The sequence below is a fragment of the Phragmites australis genome, chromosome 1 (genome assembly GCF_958298935.1).
Source record: "Phragmites australis chromosome 1, lpPhrAust1.1, whole genome shotgun sequence".
NCBI lineage: Eukaryota > Viridiplantae > Streptophyta > Magnoliopsida > Poales > Poaceae > Phragmites > Phragmites australis.
Window position 1 is genome coordinate 47,572,718 of NC_084921.1, and position 20,221 is coordinate 47,592,938.

At 44.2% G+C, this 20,221-nt stretch overlaps 1 protein-coding gene and 1 pseudogene across 2 annotated transcripts; one reads left to right on the forward strand and one right to left on the reverse strand.

The window, feature by feature from the left end:
• The first annotated feature begins 2,328 nt into the window (after positions 1–2,328).
• Positions 2,329–4,321, forward strand: LOC133923601 (succinate dehydrogenase subunit 5, mitochondrial-like; annotated as a pseudogene).
• A 3,333-nt stretch (positions 4,322–7,654) lies between these two features.
• Positions 7,655–18,340, reverse strand: LOC133923611 (amino acid transporter AVT6C-like). Of its 2 annotated transcripts, none has more exons than XM_062368896.1 (5): positions 17,895–18,340; positions 17,644–17,796; positions 8,919–9,122; positions 8,344–8,809; positions 7,655–8,234 (listed from the first exon to the last, which is right to left on the reverse strand). In XM_062368896.1, the coding sequence occupies exons 1-5, from the start codon at positions 18,289–18,291 to the stop codon at positions 8,084–8,086; spliced, it is 1,371 nt and encodes a 456-aa protein (XP_062224880.1). In that variant the 5' UTR covers positions 18,292–18,340; the 3' UTR covers positions 7,655–8,083. The 2 variants fall into 2 exon arrangements, with proteins under 2 accessions (XP_062224880.1, XP_062224888.1); XM_062368904.1 differs by lacking the exons at positions 17,644–17,796; positions 17,895–18,340 and adding exons at positions 16,094–16,243; positions 16,326–17,635.
• Positions 18,341–20,221: the final 1,881 nt, after the last annotated feature.

Genomic DNA, 20,221 nt, shown 5'->3' on the forward strand with positions numbered 1-20,221 from the left:
TGTGGTAATCAGGTGTCATCTTATCATGTTGCTTTTTTATAAAAAAAGAAAAGAAAGCTAGATTCTTCTTACCCGAAGCTTTCTTTGAAGCTAATTAACGGAGGTGTGCGACCCTGAATCCCCGTGGGCTCGGCCGCTCCTCGTGGTTTGTCAATTGGGTCCCATGTCTGTTCGTATCTCGTTATGTTGCTTCATAATTTTTTTTCCAAACAATGAAAACTTAGAAACCTCAACATAAAAAATACTCGGTGTGGATATGATTTCACTGGATTTGTAGTGAAATCTCGTAGGGAATTGTCCATAGACATCACTTGTTGATTCTTTATGCTGGATATTTTGTTACTGTACATTCCTAGTCGCCACTTGCCACCCACGAACCTTAAAATCAGTGCAGTGGCCCGGTGACATAGTTTTGCATAGTGATTGAATTGGCCGGTTCATTTGGAGCCATTCTTGTCCTATTTATTATCCATTTGGATGATGAAGTCCATGAATGACAGGATGAGCAAACTAAATTATTGTTGTCGCGTGGTCTCCTCTAATGCAATTATACGACAGCTAACCACACCTTCATAGCGGTAGCATCCAGAGCTTGCTGATGATAATGAAAAAAATATCAACTAATGGTAGTTGGCACCGGTACTACAACTTGATGCGGCATGAAAATGGGTCTCACGAACTTACAGATCACGAACGAATGATTGAGTGACCTATCTGATACTTCAGAGGACACCAAGGACATTAAGATTTTTTCCCAGATAGGGCTAGGGTTATATTGAAAGGGGGAAATACATCCCATATTACATAATGATCCCTATGAAATAAAGAATGTACAAAGACAACACGATCAGGTCCTTCACCTCAGATAACCTCCGCCACCGTTGAAGTTTTTGCTTCCAAGGATATCATGATTTCTCAAGTACACTACAAAGTCAATTAAAACTAAAAAGGAGTAAAATACATCGTTGGACCATGAACTTAAACTTATTCTTAAGTACATAAATTCTAATACATTGCGATGCCCTTGAACTCGCTAAATGCACCTTTGACTTGGGGGAACACAACCATCTCTCCCGTTTATCTTCCCCTCTCTCCTTTCTCAATCCATTCAACCTCATCTACCACCGACCAAATCTTTGGCCAAGGGCAACGCAATCACCCCATCCCTCCCTAGCTCCTCAAACTCCACTAGGTCAGAGAATGGGCTATAGACATGCGGGGCTTAGAGCCACGTCAAGATAGAGGCAGAAAAGGTGGAAAACGAATCCTCTGATTTGAGGAACCAAAGTCATGGGATGAACAAATGCTATGATCTTACTCTGTTGTGAGCCGTTTGATTGAAAATCAACGGACGAGATTTATCGCTACAGTACCCATTTAACATCTCACATAATATTGTTCACGACACTGTTATCCGTGACTTTGCTTCGGCAAGTCAGAGGATCCGTTTCCGAAAAAGGTGGGGTCAGAGGCAAGGTGGTGGCCTAGAGATGATAGGAGGGGCATCCACGACGCGCCGGGGGAGCTTGGCATGCCGCATCAATGGTCAGGAGGGGTCCAAGGGGTTTTGAATCTCCGATGATATATTTAAAAAGTTTAAATGTTTGTTTCTACATTTTAATAGTTTAGGGATTAGCTGACAACATGAAATGATAGCAAGTTTAAGTGTTTGATTCTACATTTTAATAGTTTAGGGATTAGGTGGCTGCATGAAAAGTTTACGAGTGTCTATGTATTTTATTTACTGGATTAAAAACACACTTTCTAATCTTTAGGCATCTGAAAATGACAGGTGTCGCTCAGGCGACAAAGAATGGAGCATCGATGAGGGTTAGGGGAAGGGGAGGCTTCCTTTGTCGTCAGGCTTAGAAAAGAAGATGGGGGAGGGAGGCTAGCCCAATGGAGGAGATAGGCACGGTGACAGTGCGGCGAAGGACCAGCCGGATGGGGCAGTGTCGAGGCGGGGAAGCTTTAAAACAGAGAGACTAGTGTGGCAATAGACTATGAATGCAAATTCGACGATGAGGCGCTGCCAGAGATGGTGAAGGAGGGTGAGGCAGGGTTGAGTGACGAGACGATTCATAAGCGAGCACAAGCATCTGGAGGTTGAAGAAGACAATTCATTCACCGTTAAAATGACATCTGACGGCTGAAAAATCTTGGGTTTTCATTGAAAAACGCACTACAGCCGGAAGTACTTAGCCCAGCCTAGCTAAGTAGCTAACCCATTAGACAGGCCAACGGAACGAAAATAATTTGCAAATGGGCCCAACCCGAACGAACTCGCTTCGGCCCGTCGCTGTACAGCCTGAGAACAACACAGCAGTAAAGAACCAGTTCGTCGCCATCACCCCCACGAAACTTCGCAAAAGGCTTCCACTTCCTCTCTTCCTCCTCCCTCTCGCCGCGATCTCTCGACCACGGCGATGGCCGCCGCCGCCGCCGCCCTCCGCTCCTCCCACGCCGCGCGCTGCTTCCTACGCTTTGCTCCGGCCGCCTCGTCGGCGCTCTCCGCCGCCTCCCGTGCCGCGGCGGTGGCGCCGCTCTCGCGCCCGATCGCCGCCGTCTCAGGTCCCCCACGCGCCACATCTTGTCGGCTGCTTGATGATGACACTCCACATGTTGGTGTCTGTATAAGGCCGATCTCTAGTTTGGATGCTGCTGGGGTCGTTACCGATTAGGATGTTTCTAGACTCGTGATTAGCGTGTCGATACGGGAGCCCTTATTACTAGAGAGATTTTAAAGCTCTGGCAGAATGCAATTTGGGAGGTGTTATTGTAAGGCAAGAAACTATTACTCCGTATGCAAGGGTGTACGTTATTATACATAATTTTTTTGCAAGATTTTATGGTTGATAGCAGTTATGTCATAGACTTGGGAGTTGCCTGAACTCCAGCGCATATTTTGAGTGGTCATGGAGTTTTTTTCCTTGGCTCATGACTAATCAAACTATTGGATGCACACACTTTCTTATATATAGAAATACATATTTTGAGTTATGTTGTTTGAAAGCTAGAACAGCTGGTTACATGACAGCGAGTCTTTTGCTTCCGAAGCAACCAGACAGAAGATTCTCTAGTCTTTCTTAAGGGCCTGTTTGTTTGGGCTTCTGCCTCTCCGAAGCCAGAAGCCTAAACAAACAGTCTGTTCCTACTGGCTTCTGATTGTGGCTTTTGAGAAGCAAAAACAATCTTTACTACTATAGAAGCCACAGAAGCCAGAAGCAGTCTTTTGCTGGCTTCTAACAGCAGCAGACTTTGAGAAGCAACAGCTTGCAGAAGCCCAAACAAGCCAGCCCTAAGTATATGGACTTTGGGAAAACTAGCAACAATGAAGTGGTGTGTGTGTGTGTGTGTGTGTTGGGGGGGGGGGGGGTGTTATTAATTAAAATGAGGATATAAAGGGTTTTTATTCCGTGTTATTGGTGGAAAATTAGATGTTGGTTACTAGTTATCTTTCATTCAAATATGTGCTGGATTTTACGACCGAAATGGTAGAAGTTGCAGCATACAGGAGATTATGGAATGATAAAATCTGATTGATATGTGGCTCAAACTGGTTAAAATACCTTTTACAAGATTGTGCAATTTTCTGGGTTTTTTTTTTTTTGTAAATTTGCTGCAGCTGTCAGAATTTTTTTTTATCTTTTGATTTTTTTTTCAGTATTTATGGTTGTACATATGAGAAGAGCCAATGATGCTTTATCAGTTTTCATTTTTCTGTGATGCTAATATTGTACTTTACTTCAAACTTCTCATTGTTGATTGTCCATGCTATAACTCAGGTGAGAACAATCCTATCTCATGGAACCCGAGGCGCTTCTTCAGTTCAAATGAGAAGCATTTGCCAGCGATATCTGACCCAAAGATAGAATATGCATTTAAGGATTTGATGGCTGCTAGTTGGAATGAACTTCCAGATTCTCTTGTAGAGGAAGCAAAGAAAGCAGTATCTAAGGCTACTGATGATAAAGCTGGTCAAGAGGCTTTGAAAAATGTATTTTGTGCAGCTGAGGCGTGTGAAGAATTTGGCGGAGTTTTAGTTACCCTAAGAATGGCCCTTGATGATCTTTGCGGTTTGACTGGTGAAGTCAGTACTTGTTGTCTCTATCTCCTCATGTTTCATTTTTGTGCTTATATCAGTCTGATCAAGCCTAGCTTTTGCAGAATGTCGGTCCCTTGCCTGGTTATGTTGAAGATGCTGTTAAAGCTGCATATAATCGCTACATGACATATCTGGAGTCCTTTGGCCCTGAGGAAAATTATCTACGAAAGAAGGTGGAGACTGAGTTGGGGACAAAAATGATACACCTCAAAATGAGATGCAGTGGCATAGGTTCTGAGTGGGGAAAGGTACATTTCTCTCGAATGTTACTTGTCCCTGCAAAATTTATTGTTCACTGCTTGACAGATTTGTATCTTTATTTTTCATGCTTGCTATTTCTCCTTTCCACAAGATAATACCTGTCTCAAAAATACTTGAATTTATATTTTTCCCTAACCATCTGTATTTTCATACCGAGGCCACTCAGTAATCATTAAACCGGTGTTTCTTGGACTCTGGTATCGATACTATTTTGCTTTATACAAGAGAAGATAGGTAGCCTGGAGTGGCTATAAATACTTCATCCTTGTCAAATGATCTCATATCGTTGAAGAATCAGCTATGGCCAACAATTCATCATCTTATTCACCATTTGGTTCTGTAAAGTAAGGATAATAGTTAATACACATAACCTGCCATAGGCCCATAGCTGGCTGTGAACGTTCATGCACTGAGTGTCATACTCTCCAAACATCCTAGGAACATGTGGCATATTGGCTTGTTTAATCAGTTTGTCCTGTATAGAGCTCCTGGTACCAGGAAATGCATGCCTTGTCCTGTTTCTTGCACTTCCAATCGAGCACTGACAGACAGTTCACATGTGAAATCTGAAGAACGAAGAATGGTTTTCCCTTTTGTCTGTAATGAGGTAACAAAAAACAGCTGTCTGATTTCCATCAGGCACCATTTAATGTCAATACTCTCTGCGGGTAGGATTTTGAGAATCACAGTCTGAGACATTTTGGAATTTGTGTGATATGTGAGTTAGACTGGGTTATATTGAGTGATGGGATAACAACTACAAAAAAGCAAGTTGGGGTAGGCATCCAGGGTAAGTTTGTTATTTCTGAATTGGTAAGTGCTTTCCCTTTCCCCCAAGTTTCACCAGAAACCAGCAAAACAAACTTGCATTCTGGCTGATTCATGTCAAGTGTTGTCTGGTTTTCCTCCATGTTCTTTCCCTCGTGACAGTAAAAGCATAAGAATTGTATGGGTACGTTTTTTCAAACACCTTGTTCACATGATTTTAGTTACGCCTTCATGGGGGAAGGATGTGTTCCATGTCATTGTTACTACCAAAAGATAATAAGTTTTCTTGTAACATTTTAGTTATCAATTGAATTATTTTCTGATGAAAATGGATGAGATCCTGCTCAACCTCATACCATGTGTGGAAATGTTCCCATTTCGACGCACAGCTGGTTTGCTTGTTTTGCCAGGACTGAAGCTAGTGAATTTGCTTGTATTCAGGACGGTAATTGTTGTATTTGCAGATCACCCTGATTGGCACCTCAGGGATCTCAGGTTCCTATGTTGAGCTAAGGGCATGACGGAAGTCTGTAGCCATGGAATCATTGATGGGCTGAGGAAGTCTGTAGATCCGAATCGGCTCTTCCATTTGTTTCCTGTTTCCTGTTATCATGCCAATAACAAGAAGATCATCAAACAGCTGTGCTCCAGTCTTTGTCGCTGTAATAAGAGCGTGCTTCTGAATGTTCACATTTTGCTCCTGGATGCATGTGCGTGGAACCTGTCAGTTCTGTTCATTTTTAGCATGCGCCTGACTTCTTTTTTACCCGTGTGAAGTATACTTTATTCATGAAGTTATGTTATACCTTGGTTTGCAACTCGAGGAGTCTTATAAACATTGCAAAAATACGGTGGCCTGCATTGTTTTTATGTGAGGGTTTAGCAATCTGAACATGCGTGTCTAATCATTATTCACTATATACGGATGCTACCATGTTAAATTCAAACCCATTCGAAAGTGCTTAAATTCTGAATCCGTTATATTACTGAAATGATGTTTTTTTTAAATGAACACAACGAGCTAGAGCTTGAACCGAGTATACATTAAAAAGAGGAGGAGAGAGTTGGACCTAATTTTTAGAGGAAATCGAGTCCGAAAATCTTAATAGATGTATGGTTTTAGAGAGAAAAACCGGTATAAAATCTCATGACGATAATACGACCTTAGCTCAACAGACAACGTTCACACTAGAAGGCATAAGCAGACAACAGATAAGATCAATTTAACTCAACTCGCACGCTAACCGACCAGACAATATACATCCTTACAAACTCGGTTGGCGGAGTCCTGCTCCCACACCGCACCTTTCTACCCCCTCTCAAACTTGGTCGGTGGAGCCCTGCTCCCACACCGCACCTTTCTACCCCCTAACAAACTCGGTTGGCAAACCCTGACTCCTATGTCGCACCTCTCTATCACGCAAGTCGACAACATGTCACTTCTAATGAGCGCGTATTGGACCAAATCGCTGTCGTGAAGCGCCAAAAATGAATGAAGAGTCACCGTGAAATAAGGACGTAGGAGTCAACTTACAAAAGAAACAGATGGACACCGAAAAGTGCGGTGGGCATCCTATGTGACACCTTTAGGAAGGGAGCGACAATGATACCGTCGTTGCTCGACTAGAGAGCTGGTCAAGATTTTCACAAAGAAGAGCCGTAAGGGAGGGGAAGATTTTCAACCCAATGACACCTTCAAGATTTTCAACCCAATGACACCTTAAAGAAAAAGATGACACACGGGATACCAACATTATCAGCAATAGTACGCAACTGAGCGACTTTCGCCCATGACTCCTCCACTCAAAAACCGTATATGATGGCAGAAGCCAAGCAAGACCACATCCTCCCTAGGTGTTTCCACATTTGTTCGCTTACGAGGCTAATGCTAGACGGATAAATTCTTTGAATGTCACTGATGCTAGAGAAATCACTCGTCCCTTTGACACTGTTAGTAACATAACACGTGGCATATAAGGAATAGGTGCATCAGTGGTCTGGGAGTCCTTTTAAATGGTTTATTCAGTACTATCTTATATTTACTAATTAGAGATTTTTTTCTCCACGTTAATCTAATAAAATTTTAGAAATTTTCATAAAAAAACAAAATATCCGACCGTCGAATTAATTGATTGGCTAACTGTAACCATAGATCAACAAACAGACGAAACAACATAAAAGATTAAAAAACAAATCATAGAGTCTAGCCCCAAGACTACTTCTTGCCTTGCATTTTCTTTCTTTTTTTATTGTAAATACCATTTATCCAACAAGATTACGTTAGCAAACTCCAACTTAGTTACGTTAGCAATCAACACACTTTTCCAAATCAATTATAATCAAACATTACAAAATTAAAACAACAGAACACAAACATATTACGAATTATCACACAAAAATAATATCAAAGAATTTATAATGTATTTTAAAAAAATATGAGATACGGTGACGACATTAATAATACTAATAATTTCAAAAAATCAAGAAACAAATAAAAATCAATTTGCATAACACATAAAATGAAAATTATAAATTAGATCTATTCACAAATAATAAACATGATTCCAATATTATGAACAAAAATTACATTTATATTTTGCATTCTAATATTTAAATATAAATAGTTAATGTATTTTAGTATACAACTATTATTAATACAAATATCTACAATTTAGCTGTAAGCTAAATTTTTAGCCTGTGCAGTCGTACGGATTGATACGCTAGTTATACACAGTAATATATCAGTCACCGGTACAAATACACAACAATGGCAGGCCGGTATTTCCTTGCACACATCTACTACAACATGACGGGGCACGGTCTAAGCTCATGAACCGAAGCAGTCTCTCATTCTTCTAAGAACAAAACCTGAGAGAAGAGAGTTGCACGCGCAGCAATCTTCAAGCTTATGGGCTGCAAACAATAAAGCATTTTGATTGATATGAACTATTATTCGCTAGCTACACGACCTCCTCGGACTTTGTCGCTGATGGAGCTCATGATGTTTGAGGCAATGGCGATGCTGCTCGTGATCACAGCCAAAATGATCATCGTCGCTGCCAATGCCTTGTCCTTCCGCTTTGCTATTCCATGAACATCCCTGTGAAATTTCGAGTAAAAGATTCTAAGCAAGCATAGCATTAACAAGGAAAAATGTGTAGCAGGATTTCTGAAATGTTCTTGTGCAAAGCAATTAAGCAATGGCGTACCTGAGAACAATGGAGCCAGGGAAAATCAACGAGATGGTGACCGCGAACGTCGATCCGGTGTACTCGAAGAGCGTCCAGATGCTGGGTATGGCGATGGCCAGCGCGTACAGCATCGCCATAATCACGGCTGTCAGGGACACGAACCGGCACGTGTCTGTGGCAAGCGGCCGACGGCCCGGGAAGAGGAGCTCGTCGACGTTGATCCGGAGCGAGAAGAGGAGGAGCGGGAACACGAGCACGAGGTGCAGCGCATAGCTGAGCCGCGCCGCGTCGTTGAGCGCCTGCGGGACCCCCGCGCCGGAGCTGTGGTCGAAGTTGGCGAGCACGTCGGCCATGGTGGCGTCCCCGAAGAGGAGGAAGCCGACGAAGCCGACCGCTGCGTAGATGGCAGCGCAGAGCACGAGGGAGATGCGCACGACCTCCTTCATGTCCGACGTCTTGCTCAGCTCGGCGCGGATCGGGTGCACTGCAGTGCAAGCGGCATGCGTGTCAGGCAAACTTCCGTTGAGCCACCCGCGCGGCGCGGTGCACGCACGGGACATGTATATGTTAGGGCCGCACAAGAAATTCGGTACCGTTGAAGTGGAAGGTGAAGGCGAGGACGATGACCGGGACGGCAGTGAAGAGCTCGAACGGGGAAGAGAGCCTGGAGAAGTCCGGGAGCATCCGCGGCATCGTCGCGGTGCCCCTGAAGAGAGCGTACACCGCGATTCCCAGGCTGATGAGCATGAACACCACCGCCAGCAGGATGGAGATGGCCGATGTGTACCTCAATGAATCTGCATGTTGGAGCAAGTTTGTGAACATCCATGGGCAACCACAAAACGATTTTCGTTGCAGCTGCTGAGATAGAAACCCCAAAACAAGGGCAAAAACACAATGTTATTAGCATAGTAATAAAATCCTTCTTGAATGAGAAGTGAGATCTAACATAGTTAACCAAAGATAGATCATATCGACACGCAAAGGTTTTGCAAGATCATCATATGTGGTGCCACCCGGAAGTGCATCAGTACATGGGGCGCACCAGTCGAAGCACCCTCTTCACAGCATGCTACAGAGGACAAGGCTCAAAAGATGATGGAGAAAAACAGATGTAGTATCAGGTGTGGCCAAAGTAAAGGGAGGAAGTATGTCGATGGTACAGGTGATAGCCGAGCTTGAGCGGTTGGTACGAAGGAACACGAGGGCAATACTTTCTTAGTTTCTTTTCCAAACGCCATGGAATTACATAGAATGGTAGAGTTTGGGGAAATGAATATGAAGATTTGTCCTGGTTTTAAATTGGAATTTGACTACTGGAAGGATGAAGATGTAGCCAAGCTTAGGTTACCAGAGGTGTGGGTAAAGGTTGGAGGTATACCAAAGGACCTCACACAATTCATGACACTTTGGGCAGTGGGTACCGTGCTTGGAGCAACTCAGATGGTCGATATGGTGTTCACACGTCACAATGATTTGGCGAGGATCAAGATTGCAGTGCTGGACCCAAAGTTAATCCCTGAAACACTTGACGTGGTTTTTGGTAAATATTTACATGTCATTTACTTTATAGTGAAAGATGCGGAAGGGTCGACATCAAAGTTGGGAAAAGCTATGAACAAAGACCATATGGACGAAGATGATGAATCGGATTTGCTTGGAGATGATAAGGACATGGTGGACATAGATCCGAAGAGGAGCAAAAATGGTGGGAAAGACACACACCCAAACCATTTCTATCGCAAGATGGAAATGGGACAACACCTCCTGGGTACATCTCGTGCACTTAAACCAAGTGAGATGGAAAATACAATTGTTATGTCCCAATAAAAAAATTCACCCGACATGTTAGGGAAGTACCTGAGGAGTTCATGGAGGCAATGGTAGATGAAGTGATTGCGTTTGAGCAACCTGATTTGCCATTGCTAACAGTAGATGTCTGTGGGAATCATGTAGATGGTGTGTTAGGCACCGAGGAGAAAGAGGAGGGCAGAGATGGTCAACTGGAGAGTGACATTGCAGTGGCCCACGTGAAGGACTCGGTCCTAGGACGAAACCAAGCCCTGGCTCATTCCCAACTCATGGCTACTAAGGTAGCTGTCGGTGATATGGGAACCGGGGGTTCCCGAGTCCCGAGGCCAGGATAGCACAGTGCCACGTGGCGCCATCTCTCGGAGACCATCTCCCGAGGACCCGAGAAGAACCAAGTCCGACAAGGGGTGCTCGGGGCCAAGAACAGTTGGTCCCCGAGTACCCAGAGTTCCCCGAGGACCCGAGAAGAGCCAAGTCCGGGAGGGGGTGCTCGGGGCCTAAAACAGTTGGTCCCTGAGTACCCAGAGTTCCCCGAGGACCCGAGAAGAGCTAGATCTGGGAGGGGGTGCTCGGGGCCAAGGATAGTTGGTCCCCGAGTACCAGAGTTCCCCGAGGACCTGAGGAGCTCCTTGCCGGTGGACCTCGCAAGGGCTCCACTGTGAGGTGTCAATCGGTGGGAAGCTCGATGCTGCATTTAAGGGGGAGCGTGGCCGGTCACATCTAACCACTTCCCCCTACGCCTGTTGTACTGAGTACGTCAGTCCCTGCCACCGCCTGACAGGAAGGCGTGGGGACAATTAATGCGATGGGCCCCATCGCACGTCACCCTATGGGGCCCATAAAGGAAGACGGCTTGAAGATATCGTCGATGGGCTCGAGGTGTATCGCCTGTCGCCCTTCCGCGTCAGATCTACTCTGACCGGACGGACATGCGGGGATATTCAGCGGCTAGCCGGTGGGCCCCCCTGCACCTGCTAAAGTTGAACGCAATGATCGACGGGACCGACCGAAGGGCGCATTTTCAACCCCCTGTAACATCAAACTGTAGACCCATGATGGTTGTTTTCCATTTATGGCTTACAGAAACTTGTGCCCTCGATCTGGGCACGTCGAGCCTCCCCCCGATAGGATAAAAGGGGGGGAGCACTTCGTAGAAAGACAAGTTATAAGTTGAGGCGAAGTTAGAGGTGGAAGCAAGGTTCAACAAGTGAGAAGTTCAGGTTGAACAAGTTTAGAGAGACCGACACTTGAAGACCGAAGCTCAAAACTTAGAACAAAAAACCTTGTAACACAGAGATCCAGATAAAGACATTCCAAGAGCATTAATAGCATACCAGACACACAGGAGTAGGGTATTACGCCTCCGTACGGCCCAAACCTGTCTAAATCCCTTATGCATTTACTTCTACTAGCCGATGATCATCCGTCCCGTCTAGATCCCATACACTCGCATTAATCCCACATACGAGGTAGATCTAGAATTAGCCCCCGGCCGAATCTCAAAGGGGGTCCCTCAGGATCCCCGCTTGCGGTGTTCATCCACCGATAGTAGCGCCAGATGGGAATGGGGCCGAGCTGAGCTTTGCACTCGGCGATGCTGGTGCTGCAGCTGATGAATCGGCCACCATAAACAAAACCAAACAGCAGGCTGAGCGTCAAGCATCTGAAAAGTCTGATGAAGCTTTTGAGCCTTGGATCAAGACATAGGCAAATGAGATTCTAGACAAAGTTGTGCATAATTTACTTGAGGAAGCGGCTAACAAAATAATGGCAGAAAAGGATGAGGAGATAGGATAGCAGTGCAATATGATGGAAAATGCTCAAAATGTAGTGGAGGCAACACAACTGCCACCATCCAAAAGGTCCAAGTTGGCAACTCCAATTTGATGGAGCAAAAGGAGAGAGGCCACTGCGGATGAACACTTGTAGGTCCGTGCAGAGAGGTTGGTGGCAGCGCGCAATTTGGAAGGCCCATCTTTAAATGGTATGTCTTTAAATAATTCAATTTTGTCATTGTCTGATCAGCATGTTTCCTCAGGTATTAAAGCTTTAGGGATAGATTTGGGACACAACAGTGATGATGTTATAAGTTCTATTAAAAAAAATTAAAAATACATAATGTTAAACCAAAAAATATTGACGAAAATGGGGAAAGTGATTCATCGGAAGATGAAAATGAAGAGATAGACAACATTACTCTAGGACATTTGTGTAGTGACCTAACAGAGGAAGTGGATGAGGAAACTGACCATATTGATTGTGGTTCAAAAAATGTTTCCTCAAGAAAGACACAACACAAATCAAAAGTTCAGAAAGTCCGAGTTAATAGGGCAACTTCAATAAAAAAAAATAGGGGCTCTAAATGAAAGGAATTTTTCCATTTTGATACTTCTGTAGAGCAGAAATTGGACTTTATAGCAATCTTAGAGACACGCAGATCCTCTTTTTTGCATTCTTGTGTAGATCATTTTTGTGGCAATAAAGATTTCCTATGGCATTGGACAATCCCAAGGGGACAGTCGAGGGGTATTCTTCTGGGGGTAAATATGTTGGTTTATGATATCAGCTCAATCTTTGAGGGAGATTTTTATGTAAAATTTCGCCTTAAAAATAAAGTGGATGGATTCCAATGGGCTCTTATGGCTGTTTGTGTAGCAGCTCAACCATAGCAAAAGGGGAATTTTACTTACTGAGCTGGTTCATGCATGTAGTAAGGAAGAACTACAAATGATGATAGGAGGGGACTTCAACATTATAAGGAAACTAGAAGAAAAAAAGAAATAATAGATATGATGATAGATGGTCGTTCCTGTTTAATGCAGTAATAGAAAGTTTAGAGTTAAGGGAGCTTCATTTATCAGGTCCTAAATTTACTTGGGCAAATTCAAACGATACACCAACTTATGAAAAGTTGGATAGAATTTTAATAGTACATACTAGGAGCTTAAATACCCTATGGCTACTGTAGAAGCTTTAAGCAGGGATATACCAGATCATACGCATTTACTTATTGATTCCAAAGAACAAATCGTCACATAGTAATCAGCAACTCTTTATATTCGAGTTATGCTGGCTAACTCGTAAGGGTTTCTTTGAACAAGTAGCTAATATGTGGGCTAATGAAAATAAGGGGCACACGTTGATGGAGAAGTAGCAAAATAAAATTAGAAGACTTATAAAATACTTGAGAGGCTGGTCAAAAAACCACAAGGGTAAATATAAGAAAGAGAAGGAGGAAATCACAAAGGTAATAGATAAGCTAGATAGAAAGGCCGAAAGTAATCCTCTCCTGCCTCATGAGATTGATGTTCTGTGTGTCTTTAAGGAATGTTTGTCAAATTTGTTGAGGGAGGAGGAGATAGCTTGGTTTCAAAAGACAAAATCAACTAAGCTGTTACAGGGAGATAGAAATACAAAGTATTTCTAGCTGATAGCGAATGATAACATCGAAAGACTAGAATTTATCAGGTGGAACATAATGACAAAATTTTTAGAGGAGATGAGGCGCTCAAAGAACATATCACAACTCACTACAGAGGATTGTTTTGCACCCCCCCCCCCAGAGTAGTCATTTTGCTATGACAGAAACTCGAAGGGAGATATTCCCCAAGTAACAGATATGGAGAATGAATTACTCACTCAAGTATTTACTGAAAAAGAAGTTAGAGATGCAGTATTTCAAATGGAGCACAATAAAGCTCTAGGACTCGATAGTTTCCCAGCAGAATTTTATCAAGTGTTTTGGGAAGTTATAAAAGCCGATTTGATGTCTCTATTTTATGACTTCCATATTGGTAGTTTACCATTACATAGCGTTAACTTTGGGATCATTACCTTACTACCAAAAAGCACGGAGGCCACAAAAATACAACAATACAGCCCAATATATTTGCTGAATGTTAGTTTCAAAATCTTTACCAAGGCTGCTACCAATAGATTAATAGGGGTAGCACAAAAGGTGGTCAAAACCGACGCAAACATCGTTCATGCCAGGATGATATATATTGGAGGGAGTTGCGATTTTGCATGAGACTATCCATGAAATGAATCGAAAGAAACTGAATGGAGTTATTCTTAAGGTGGATTTCGAAAAAGCATATGACAAAATTAAATGGTCTTTTCTTCAACAAATGCTGAGAATGAAAGGATTCTCCAATACATAGTGTTCCTGGGTGGAACAATTTATAACAGGAGGGAGTTTTGGAATAAAGATAAACAATGACCTAGGAAAGTATCTCCAAACTAAGAAAAGGCTCAGACAGGGTGATCCTCTCTCACCAGTTATGTTTAATATTGCAGTATATATGCTAGCAATCTTAATTTCGCGTGCAAAAGAAGAGGGGCAGCTACAAGGTGTTGTGCCTCATTTGGTAGATGAAGGGTTATCAATCCTTTAGTATGCTGATGACACGATTCATTTTATGGGACTAGATATTGAGCAAGCCAAGAACATGAAGCTCTTACTTTGTGCATTTGAGCAACTGTCTAGCTTGAAGATCAATTTCTATAAAAAGTGAATTATTCTGCTATGGCGAGGCAAAAGATTATGAAGAGCAGTACTCATAAATCTTTAGGTGTGAGATGGAAAATTACCCCTTTAGACATCTCAGAATACCCATGCATCATAGATGAATTAGTAATAAAGACTGGAAAACAATAGAGGAGAGAGTTCAGGAAAAACTTAGCTGTTGGAAAGGCAAACACATATCTGTAGGTGGCAGTTTGGTGTTGATCAATTCAGTCTTAAGCAGTCTAGCGATGTATATGTTGTCCTTTTTTTATGTACCACGAGACATATTAAAGAAGTTAGACTATTATAGATCAAGATTTTTTTGGCAGAGTGATCAACATAAGAAAAAGTATAGATTGGCCAGATGGAAAATCTTATGTAGACGCAAGGATCAAGGTGCGTTAGGGATCCAAGATCTTGATGTTCAAAATAGATGTTTTCTTAGCAAATGGTTGTTGAAGCTCGTTAACGAAGATGGATTATGGCAATAATTACTACGAAACAAATATTTGTATAATAAAACAATAGGAGAAGTGCAGTGGAAGGCAGGTGACTCTCATTTCTGGTATGGCCTTATGAAGATCAAAGACAAATTTTTGACGTTAGGAGAATTTAAAGTTAATGATGGAACTCAAGTTCGTTTTTGGAGAATAAATGGATAGGTATATCTCCTCTTAAAGATCAATTCCCAACACTCTATTACATAGTTCACAGAAAACATGCTACGGTAGCTAATGTCCTAAGTACAGTTACCTTAAATATATCATTTCGCTGGTCTTTAATAGGGGATAAATTGATGAAATGATGTGAGTTGGTTGACAAAATAGCTATGGTTCAGCTAATCAATCAACAAGACACCTTTCTTTGGTCACAACATAAAAGTGATAGGTTTTCTGTTCAATCTATGTATAAAGCTATTATAATCATAATATCATTCCAACAAACTTTGTGCTCTGAAAACTTAAACTTCCTTTAAAGATCAAAATTTTACTATGGTATTTGAACAAAGGTGTTATTCTAACCAAGGACAACTTAGTGAAACGAAGATAACATGGTAGTGAGAAATGTTGTTTTTTAATAACAATGAAACTATCTAACATCTATTTGTTGAGTGTCATCTTGCTAAATTCATTTGGAGAACCGTTCAAATATCATTTGGTACACAATGCCCGCATTCTGTACAACATATTTTTGGTTCTTGATGTCTGCAGTTAGATATCAGATATTGGTTAGGGCATCTGCTTTATACTGGGCTATATGACGGAGTAAGAATGATATTGTGTTTGATAAAGTAAAATCAAACTCTTATATATAGGTAATTTTCAGGGGATTCATTGGATAGTTCCTGGCGTTGCTTCATATCTTTCTAGTTCTAGTCTCCTTACTGCAGCTTTGTCCCAAGCACGACCAACCCACACACAAAAAAAAGGCAGTAGGCTTGCGTACCAACACGCTTCCTGAGCACAAGGGGCAGCAGAATCGCCGCGGCCGCCACCAGCACCACCTCCCGGCTTGTCCACCAGTGCTGCCCGAACCACTCCGGCAGCACCCCCGCGTGTGCGTTCCCGGCGCTCGCCGCACCGGACATAACGTCCCCTGCAGGACAAGTCTAGTCACTCGCACCAGCCGTCTCGCACGTACGCTAGCACAGCTGTGTGGCCATGGCGTTAGGCGTTACCGATGATGACGAGGTAGACGGTGAGGGTCCCGAAGGCGTTGAGCGCGACGAACACGTTGAGCAGCGCGGCCCCAGCGCGGCCGAACGCGTCGCCCATCAGCGCCGCGTACGACGGCGCGCCGCGGGTGTACCGGAGCATGAAGTCGACGGCGGCGTCGGCCAGGACCGCGACGGCGGCGATCAGCGCCACCGCCGGCACCACGCCGAGCACCCGCATGGCAGCCGGGATCGACATGATCCCGGCGCCCACCACGCTCGTCGACACGTTGAACACCGCGCCGAGTACCGATGCTGAGCCACCGCCCGAGGGGCCCGCGTGCTCCGGCAGCAGGGGCGCCTCAGCTGACCCCATGTCGCCGCTTCCAGCTTCACCGGAGGACGGTGGACTCTTGGACACCATGGCTAAGTGGGAGATGAGTGAAGCAGGGGAGAAATTTGGTGCTTGACTGCTTGAGTGTGTGTGTGTGTGTGTGTGTGTGTGTTTTTTTTGGACTCGGCGACTCGAGAGCGTGTAAACGTGGCGAGAAAACGATGGGAGAGCTGCATTGAGATAAGAGCTGAGTCACATGAGGTGGCCGACTGGCCGTGCAGTCGTGTGCAGTAAGCTTCCCAGTGGCCATTATTGGACTGGGCCCACTGACAAGTGGGTCTATAGTGATCGTTAGCTGCTTTCCTCACGTGGTCCGTGTGCGCTACTTAAGTCCTACAAATCTCTAAGATTTTCTAGTGGAAGTGATCTACAAATAATGGCCAATAACAATGTCTAAGAGCCATTTTAAAAAAAAAAGCAATAATGTTCAGTTTTAGCGTTGTTTATTCTCAAACCAAGGACGGCAACAAGTAGGATACTATTTTCCTCCTAAGTGCATGTTTGGAACAATTGGAAGGGGAGTTTTGGGATTCAAATCCCTAGCATTTAATACAAACTTAGACTAAATCCTGGAAATTCCTAGAGCAATTCTCTTGTTCCAAACAGGGCCTAAAAGATTGATTCTGTTTGAACTTCGAAGGCCAGTAGGTAAGACACTCACAACAGTAGTTTACTCTAATTTAAACTTTGGATTAGATCCCACAAGTTTTATACTGCTAATTTTCCACATGTTTTATACTGCTAATTTTCCACATCAATAATTAGAGACCATATTTTTGAAGCAAATAATTAGAGATCATTATCAAACGTCAAATCAAAATGGATCAGAGTTGGTAGCTCACCAGTCTGGCTGTCACACACAATCTCAGCCAAACTATTGCTCTGAAAAAAAAAATCAACCAAACTAGCAAACTGTGTTTGTGTTGTACAAACGAAACATGGACTTACCGACGCGGCGGCGGAGCACGAGCGGCAGCAGAACAAAGACGGCGGTGACGAGCAGCACAAATTCCCTCCCCGTCCACCACCGCGCGCCGAAAAGCTCCCGCAGCACCCCGGCGTGCTCGTCTCCGCCTCCTACGCTCCCAGACACCACGTCCCCTGCGCACCACGTAGTCAACGAGCACCTCGTCACGATTCGACCTGAATTATTCCCGATGGTATTGCAGCGCTCCCGGCTCGCTCGCGCTGTAGCTTACCGATGATGATGAGGTAGACGACGAGGGTGCCTGTGATCGTGAAGGCGATGCAAACGTTGAGCACGGCGGCGCCGGCGCGGCCGAACGCGTCGCCCATGAGCCCCGCGTACGAGGGCGGGCCGCCGCCGGCCCACCCCGTGTACCGGAGCATGAACTCCACGGAGACATCGGAGAGCGCGGCGACGGCCGCAATGAGAACGAGCGTGGGGACCACTCCGAGCACCCGCATCGCCGCCGGGATCGACATCATGCCGGCGCCGACGATGCTCGTCGACACGTTGAACACCGCGCCGGAGAGCGACGCCCCGCCGCAGTGCCCTCCCGAGAACTCCGGCAGGAGAGGCTCTTTCAGACCGCCGGCGTCGGCGCGCTTGCCCGTGCTCGCCGGCGGCGTCATTTTCGCGGGGCCTTCGGGCGTGGGGACGGCGTTCGTCGACGGCCGCGAGTGCTTAAAATACCATGCCGCCAGGTGTTTAATCGCGAAATGACTCTTGTACCCTCCCGTGGTGAAGAAGATTACGGGAGAGCCAGGCCAGCCGTCGGTCGAGGGTGTAGTATGGTAATTCCGGGCGGGAGATGCACGACGTGACAGGCGAGGTGGTATGATTGGAGTAAAAGGGTTCCGGCAAAAAAAAAATGATGGAGTGAGAGGAGCTGGTGCGGAAGAGGCCTGCGGCTCGCTGGCGTACCAGGACGGAAATGCGGTTCACGTTCGTGTTTCGCGATGAGAGTAGAAAATGGCGCGCCAAAATTTTGCCCGTCGCTGAGTCCCACTTCGACCGATTGGTGGAACCATTATAGATAAAATAAGTTATTGTTACGCTGCACCGCATTATGAACTTTATCTAACTTCATAGTTATCTTGCTGCATACAGGATCATGTAGTATCTTGTTTGATCATTTATGCATCTAAAATATTACAATTTACAAAAGGGCGTTGATGCTCAGTAGTGTTTAGAATATATCAAAAGGTTAGATCTGGTTATCTTTAACCTTGTTTTCTACACTGGTTCTAGGAAATATATAGATCCGCACATAACTATAAATGTAGCTGACTATTTTAGAAAACCGAATTGTAGTAGTGATAAGTTTTTAGGCAGCAACAGAATACTGACGTAGTTAATTTTGCTGTAAATATATGATATCAATTAGTGGTATACCTCTAGGAAGATCCACATCTGGAGATGGAGCTCAGTCTCGGGCTGTCGTTCGGCGGCCAGTTCGGGCTGGAGAGGAGGGTGGAGAAGGTCTCCCGCTCGCGAGGACGAGCTCACTGGCGGCCAAGGTAGAGGTGACGGAGGTGGGGAAGAAGCTGTGGCTGAATGGTTTGGGTTCCTTCTAGCTGCGGAAAGGCTGCCGGCGAGCGTCCTCGGGCTCATCGGACGGCGAAGGGCAGAAACTGCAAGGTGCTTGTGGCTGTTCTCCATGGGGGTTTATACTATCTTTAGTATTTTGATACCCCAAGGAGGTAATTTTAGCTTTTAGATTTCATGCTTAGCAATGTCGACTGCAATTTCTCTGGTAGATGGTACTACCTGCGATCGCTTTCGTAAAACTACGACAATTAGGGATAATATTTATTGCGATAATTAGGGTTCAACTTGCTTGACACGATTGTTGATTGCTTGATGACTAGGGTGGTGTTGCTATGACCACACACCCAAGGTTTCACGCCAGGATCTGTCACCAGTTGACTTGATTGATGTCCAGCAATTTGCACAAAGGGTTACGAATCTGTCTGAAAATCTCATTAAGCAAGCTTCGAACATGATCAGTATGTAGTATGCAGATTGGATACATTATTCTTTTAGACTTCAGACCTGTCTGTTTTGACTTCAATTTAGCTCACTGCTTCATTTTTTTTTATTGCAGAATATTGGAAGAAAGAAATTAGCAAGGAGAAAGAACTCAAGACTTAGAAGGGAAGATCATTGCAAACAGGTATGTCCAGGACCCTTTCCATTAAGTGTCACGTGGATTCTACCAATTTCAGCATTCCTATTTCAAATGTAATTTGATTTGGATGCAACAACTAAGGTGATCTCCTAAAGACGTGAATTGCTTATATTATGTTTGATGCATAGATAAACTGCAGCACCCTGCCTTGCTACCATGATCTTTCATACGCACTTTTGTATCACTTTGCGTTTTCGCTTGTATTTGGTGAAATATTACTGCTTTTCAATTCAATATATACTGATTTTTAGCCTGGCATTGGGCATTCTTATGACAACTTAGCAAGTAAACCTGACAAGAGATCTTTTCCCATCTCGTTGACAGTCATGGAACCGATTTGCACTAATAACTTGTAGATCTTCCTAACCAGG